Source organism: Sparus aurata, chromosome 13, assembly GCF_900880675.1.
Source record: "Sparus aurata chromosome 13, fSpaAur1.1, whole genome shotgun sequence".
Classification (NCBI taxonomy): Eukaryota; Metazoa; Chordata; class Actinopteri; order Spariformes; family Sparidae; genus Sparus; species Sparus aurata.
In genome coordinates, this window is record NC_044199.1 from 34,830,706 (window position 1) to 34,837,927 (window position 7,222).

General features: G+C 46.0%; 1 protein-coding gene across 1 annotated transcript; it reads right to left on the reverse strand.

Moving 5' to 3' along the window:
• Positions 1-297: 297 nt before the first annotated feature.
• On the reverse strand, positions 298-1,381 carry LOC115593874 (extensin-like). Its single transcript, XM_030437546.1, has 2 exons — positions 775-1,381; positions 298-584 (listed from the first exon to the last, which is right to left on the reverse strand). The coding sequence occupies exons 1-2, from the start codon at positions 1,379-1,381 to the stop codon at positions 298-300; spliced, it is 894 nt and encodes a 297-aa protein (XP_030293406.1).
• Positions 1,382-7,222: the final 5,841 nt, after the last annotated feature.

Here is a 7,222-nt window from a genome sequence, read left to right on the forward strand (position 1 = left end):
GCAGCCGTTGGGCACTGATGTGTTACACAATGAGGAGTTTGATCTGGAAGTTATTCCACATGGAGTGTTTAAAATGTTTAAGCTTTGACCTGAAGATGAGGCCAGTCACCAGAATAAATGTAGGCAGTTTACTACGTTTCTGCAACACATGAACACACATTTGTTTGTTAGTTTACCTTGATAACATGTTCCTACACCAAGGAGTTAAAGTATCACAGTCACTTTCAAGAGTGACAGGAACATGGAGCCTGAGGTGAATGTTTGTTCCGCCGTCACGAGCTCTGGGTGATGATGACATCATGGATTCAAGTGGTTGAAAAGAGCTTTCTCTGTTTGATTGCTGGGCTCAGCCTTCGAGATCAGGCGAGGAGCTCTGACATCCAGAGGGAGCTCGCAGTAGAGCTGCTGCTCCTTCCTGTTGAAAGGTGCCGGTTGAGATTGTTCAGGCATCGGATCAGGATGCCCCCGGGGTTCTTCCCTGTGGAGGTTTTGGGGCATGACCAACTGAGTGGAGACCTGTGGCAGAGGCAGAAACTTGCTGGAGGGAATGTGTATCTCATCAGGCCTTTGAACACCTCTGAATCCTCCAGGAGGAGCCGGACAACAGTGAGTTCCTGATCACCCTGCTTAGCCAGCTGCCATCACCAGCCGGGTGGATGGATGGATGGATGGATGGATGGATGGATGGATGGATGGGTGGGGTGGGTGGATGGATGGGTGGTGTGGTGGTGGGTGGTGGATGGGGATTGGATGGGTGGTGGATGGCTGGCTGGCTGTTTGGGTGTGGATGGGTGGATGGGTGGGTGGCTGGCTGGCTGGGTTGGGGTGGCTGGGTGGTGTGGCTGGTGGTGTGGTGGATGGGTGGATGGCTGGCTGGCTGGGTGGGTGATGGGTGGCTGGGTGGATGGTGGGTGGCTGGGTGGCTGGTGGGTGGGTGGCTGGGTGGATGGCTGGGTGGGGCTGGGTGGGTGGGGGTGGTGCTGGGTGGGGGTGGCTGGCTGGGTGGCTGGGTGGCTGGTGGGTGGTGGCTGGTGGCTGGTGGCTGGCTGGCTGGTGCTGGGTGGCTGCGCTGGGTGGCTGGGTTGCTGGCTGGGGTGGGTGGTGGTGGCTGTCTGGCTGGGTGGCTGGTGCTTTCTTTTTGTGTGGCTGGCTGGTGGGTGGCTGGCGGGTGGCTGGCTGGTGGGATGATGGATGGCTGGATGGTGGATGGGCTGGATGGATGGTGGGTGGATGGATGGTGGTGGATGGGGTGGATGGATGGTGGGTGGGTGGATGGATGTGGATGGTGGGTGGATGGGTGGGATGGGTGGGTGGATGGGTGGGTGGGTGGATGGATGGAGATGGATGACTGGGATGGTTGTTGTGGCAGCTTTGTGCTCATGACTTCAAATACCAACATTTGTTTGGTGATAGAGCTGGAGGGTTGTCGGTGTTCATAGTGGTGCAAAGAAAATTAGATTTGACCAACAACTAGACACCAGTGTTGATTATACTTTTCTTTGCCGCATGATGTCACATACTGTAAATACTAACTGATATGAGTCTGAGAGTGGGGATGGATTACAGGCAGCATAATGTGGTAATAGTTTCTTAGAGTTGCACTGTTGAGCAGCTTCTGCACATTAAAGTCATGTGATGAGTTTCAGTTTTGCAAAGATCACTTCCTGTAACTTTAGATGTGTTAACACACACAAACCCTTCATGTCCGTCTGATGAGTCGAGCCGGAGCCAGAGTTTCTGATGTGTTGCTGCTGCGCGTCCAAAAATACAAGACTTCTTTTTTTTTTAACTTTAAGTTTTTCAGGCTTTGAAGTTTTGGCAGTTGATGATGATCAAGTGAAAACTTCACTTGAATTATTCATCACTGCTTCGAGATTGTTTCTCCTCTCTCTTTCTTCCAGTTGATCGAAATAACAATTATAGTGTCAAAGTATGGAAAAGAAAATGTAATAAAACGTGATAACACGTGTATTTTTACTGCAGATGCAGTCTGTTAAAAGTCTCCAGTAAAACCTTGTTTTTCCATCCTGTGTGCTGCAAACAGCCTCCTATAGTTCACAGCGAGCAGGTTTTAATGCAGGCGGCGAAACACTCCATCAAAGCTTAAACCTCGGCCTCGTCTTCAAAGAAAAACAAGACTGTAAATTTGCCCTGAGAACACAACACGGTGTGTTTCAGTCGCTGCTCTGTTTACGCCACAGAACAAGTTCCTGGGATGGTCGGTGCATTTTACTCCCCGGCCTGTAAAGAAGTCGCTGACACGGTGAAAGATGAGGTGATGAGACAGAATCACATCAGCAGGGGAACACGCGCTCCGCTCGGGATGATGCAACCACACAAAACTCTCCCATACGCTGCAACACGGACTCTGACGAAACAGTGTTTTTACTCATTGTGAGATGAATGTGTGATCAGTTTACAGTCAATATATCTGAAACACATCTTTGAATGTATAAAAATCAGAGAGCACAGATGCCTTCAGACCTAATTTGGCGGCGTAGCCTCTGTGCTGAGGATTCATTCAGAGACGTGAGATCTCTGATGGAGGATGATGATGATATCACATTAGAGTAAGAAAGCACTGAATACAAATCACCACACAAAGAAAGAACAGCCTGTTGTTGACTGACAATGTGGAGGGAAAGTGATGATTTAATGTCTTTTCAAAGCTGGAAAACTTGATCACATCTGATACTTGTTAATCTATTGTGGAGGAAACCACTCAGGAGGACATGAGATATATATTATGTGCACAAATAACAGATATTATGTTCCACAGACATTTTCCTCCAGGATAATACAATATGGGAGGTAACACCAACAGTGTAATCATTGACAGTGCAGCTTTGGTCCTGATGATAATATTCAGATCAGTGAAACGTCTTTGATTTGTTTGGATGTGTCTGAAGCGCAGCTCTCAGCGCTGACGTCTTGTTTATTTCCTCGACAAGTTAATTCAGTTTCTGACAACTGGATTCCGTCTGATGTGACCTGCTGTGAGGACAACGTGCTGTTAGAGCTCTCGTACAGTCGGCACTAAAATTAAACCCGCACTCGAATTGTTGCTGTTGCGGAGCAGGTTAAGTGCTGCATGCTTTGAATGAAATATTAATGTAGTGCCATTTGTGTTAAATAGAATGATTGCAGATGGGAGAGAGCAGGGATGCAACTATTATCAATTCTGATGGAGCGACACAGAAAAACACAGTTCCATGATTTTAATGCGTCACAACAATCTGGATGCTTAAAGTTTTATTGTATTTTGTCATATTTAACAAAACAGTTTATTTCTGGCTTTTTTGCTAAATGATGCAATGCCCCTTTTTTCCTGCTTTGTTAGCTGATTAAACCTCACTGAGAGCCCAACACTTAAAATATAATGTACCATCGTAATTGTCAGAAAAACTGCAGTTTAACGTCCACTTTGTAAGAACAGTTTATTTCTGAGTCTCATTCCCAACTCACAAAATATTGAGTCCCATGTTGCCATCATCCCAGAGCTTCAGTATCTGTTAACAAACTAGTGAAGGATGAATTTAATGTTCGCTCTGTGTTTACTCTGCTGAAATGTGGCTCCTGCAGGAGGATGTTGAACCTATAGAAACAGGTTTATACCTCACACAGTTTCCCACAAACCAGCTGATTGAATCCAGTTCAGCAGGAGTCCGGACCTGATAACGAGCTGTTGTGGATCACAGAGCTGGTGTTGTGCAGAGGACATAAAGCAGATGAAGCAGATGGAACCTGTGCTGTGGACACAGCGAGCAACTCATGAAGGAAATACTGAAACACACAATTTATTTTTGACTTCTCCCTAAAATGGCGACTCTGCTGAGGAAGTGTTTTTCTTTCTGCCTGTGTCTGCTCTGACCCTCGCAGAATAAAACAGACATCATTTTCCCTCTCAGACAGAAGTGTATTGTCCGTTCCTCCTCCCCCTCGGTTCATCTCGGTCGAGCCCCGACACTCATCTTGATTAGCCGTCTACCTTGAAAGTGCACGTAGCCAGAGGCTGAGCTGAGCTGAATGCAGAGAGGCTGCAGAGCTGCACAACAGCAGCCTGAAACAGCTAATGTGCAACAATAAAACCCTGAAAGATAAACATTGTTCCCACGTTAATGAGCAGAGCAGCCTGCTGCGTGGAGCCGCTCTGCTGCTCTTCTTGTTGCTGACCTCCATCTTTGTCGCAGAGCATCACCAGCTCGGTCTCAGCTAATGTTGTCTGAGCTCCAGAAGTCCGTGCTAACAGCAGGACGCTCAGCAGCAGGTAGTGTTTATGTACATTATCTGTACTATTTTAATGGAAGAAGCGAGCGTGTCACAGTGCAGCTGTAACAATAAGAAGCATTTCTTCCTCACAATGAGCAGCAGCCTGCCAGCACTGCTGTTCACTGCAACAATACCAGCGGTCAATACAAAACACACAGCTGCTAATGCACATAAAGCTCACTGTTCATTGTGTTATTTGCAGGATTCTATAATTATCGCACAAACACGAGCTGTTTATTGGAGACATTGTGTGGAAGGTTTTGGAGCGGAGCGTTGGGTTTGGATCACACCTCTGTTCTGTGGAACAAACACCTCCGTACGTCTGACGGGACACGAGCTTCATTTTAGATTTAAAACATCTTCATACGTGCTCGCTCCAACAGCTTCCTCTGTGATGCTCATTATTATTTATACATACTGTTTGACTTTAGACGAGAGGAAACTGCTTCAATTAACAGAACAAAAATGTGTAAACTAGAAAATTAGAAGATTTGAATTAGCCATAATAACGTTTATGATTCAGCAAACCTCAGAAATGTCAGACGGACCATGTCAACATTTGTAAGCGTGAACACTCTGGATCTTTCTGAGGAGAGTTTGGAATGTTTGGCAGCTTTGTGGTGATAACCGGGTTATTGAAGACACAACGTGATGTTTTTCTGACTCTAACGAGTGGTTCTGGTGTCAGAACCTCAGCAGACATCAGATCAGCTGATCACAACATAAAACTAAACTCTGAACATACAGAACATTTATTCTGCTGTTTGAGTTGATCAAAATATCAAAATAAAATGTTCTACAACTAAATATCTTCATCATGATATCTATAATCTGACACTATATCACAGAGATAAAGACCCAACAGAACCGACATACAGGAAGTCAGTGCTTCATGATTTTTGTGTTGAAGTTCCTGAACACCGACTGCAGACTCATTTCTGCTCTTCTGTGTGAAATAATGCTGCACAATTAAAGATACAGCTCCTCACATGGAGCAGCAGGATGGTGTTCCCTGCACAGGGAGCTGATAACAGCCTGTAATGTGATCACTCACTCAGGCCTTCCTGTGTAAAGTTAGTCCAGAGATGTTTTTATCCAGTTAGAGGAAAGTTTGAGGCCACAGATGATTGTGTTATATAAACCTGTTTTGCTAAATGGATGTCGTCGTGTTCGGCCTCATTCACACAAACTCCATCCAACTTTCAGGCCCGGCTTGCATCAGGCCGCGAGGTGTCAGAGCCCATCGGGTCAGTCGGAATCTTCTATCAGGACAAATTGGCCATTTTTAAAATAGTGCTGTTCCTCCTGCTCCAGTTTACCTGCAGTTGCATGACTTTCACTAAAATGTTGTAACTTTGACATGTAGAACTTTCTCAAACTGATGAATGTGGCACATTTCCTCCTGTCACATCATTCAGCCTGCAGGCTGGGACGCTGCTGCCGGCTGCTCACAGCTATACGTAATTATATGTCATGGACGCCTGGGATAAGTTATTTTAGAGATAAACACTGTGTGTTTCAGTGGCAGAACTTATGAGATGGATCACACTGATCTCCTCATGAGGCCGAGGTCATCTCCTCACACACACTCCACAGTTACATCTTACGAAGTAGTACGTGGCACTCCTGCTCCATTCAAAGATCCTCCTCTCCTCCTCCTGATGATATAAAGTCCTCCTCTCCTCCTCCTGATGATATAAAGTCCTCCTCTCCTCCTGATGATATAAAGTCCTCCTCTCCTCCTCCTGATGATATAAAGTCCTCCTCTCCTCCTCCTGATGATATAAAGTCCTCCTCTCCTCCTCCTGATGATATAAAGTCCTCCTCTCCTCCTCCTGATGATATAAAGTCCTCCTCTCCTCCTCCTGATGATATAAAGTCCTCCTCTCCCTCCTCCTGTTGATATAAAGTCCCTCCTCCTCCTCCTGATGATATAAAGTCCTCCTCTCCTCCTCCTGATGATATAAAGTCCTCCTCTCCCTCCTGATGATATAAAGTCCTCCTCTCTCCTCCTGATGATATAAAGTCCTCCTCTCCTCTCCTGATGATATAAAGTCCTCCTCTCCTCCTCCTGATGATATAAAGTCCTCCTCTCCCTCCTGATGATATAAAAGTCCTATCCTCCTCCCGGATGATATAAAGTCCTCCTCTCCTCCTCCTGATGATATAAAGTCCTCCTCTCCTCCTCCTGATGAAAATAAGTCCTCCTCTCCTCCTCCTGATGATATAAAGTCCTCCTCTCCTCCTCCTGATGATATAAAGTCCTCCTCTCCTCCTCCTGATGATATAAAGTCCTCCTCTCCTCCTCCTGATGATATAAAGTCCTCCTCTCCTCCTCCTGATGATATAAAGTCCTCCTCTCCTCCTCCTGATGATATAAAGTCCTCCTCTCCTCCTGATGATATAAAGTCCCTCCTCTCCTCCTCCTGATGATATAAAGTCCTCCTCTCCTCCTCCTGATGTAAAAAAGTCCTCCTCTCCTCCTCCTGATGATATAAAGTCCTCCTCTCCTCCTGATGATATAAAGTCCTCCTCTCCTCCTCCTGATGATATAAAGTCCTCCTCTCTTCCTCCTGATGATATAAAGTCCTCCTCTCCTCCTCCTGATGATATAAAGTCCTCCTCTCCTCCTGATGATATAAAGTCCTCCTCTCCCCTCCTGATGATATAAAGTTCCTCCTCCTCCCTGATGATTATACTCCTCTCCTCCTGATGATATAAAGTCCTCCTCTCCTCCTCCTGATGATATAAAGTCATCTCTCCTCTCCTGATGATATACGTCCTCCTCTCACTCCCTCCTGATGATATAAGTCCTCCTCTCTTCCTCCTGATAATATAAAGTCCTCCTCTCCTCCTCCTGATGATATAAAGTCCTCCTCTCCTCCTGATGATATAAAGTCCTCCTCTCCTCCTCCTGATGATATAAAGTCCTCCTCTCCTCCTCCTGATGATA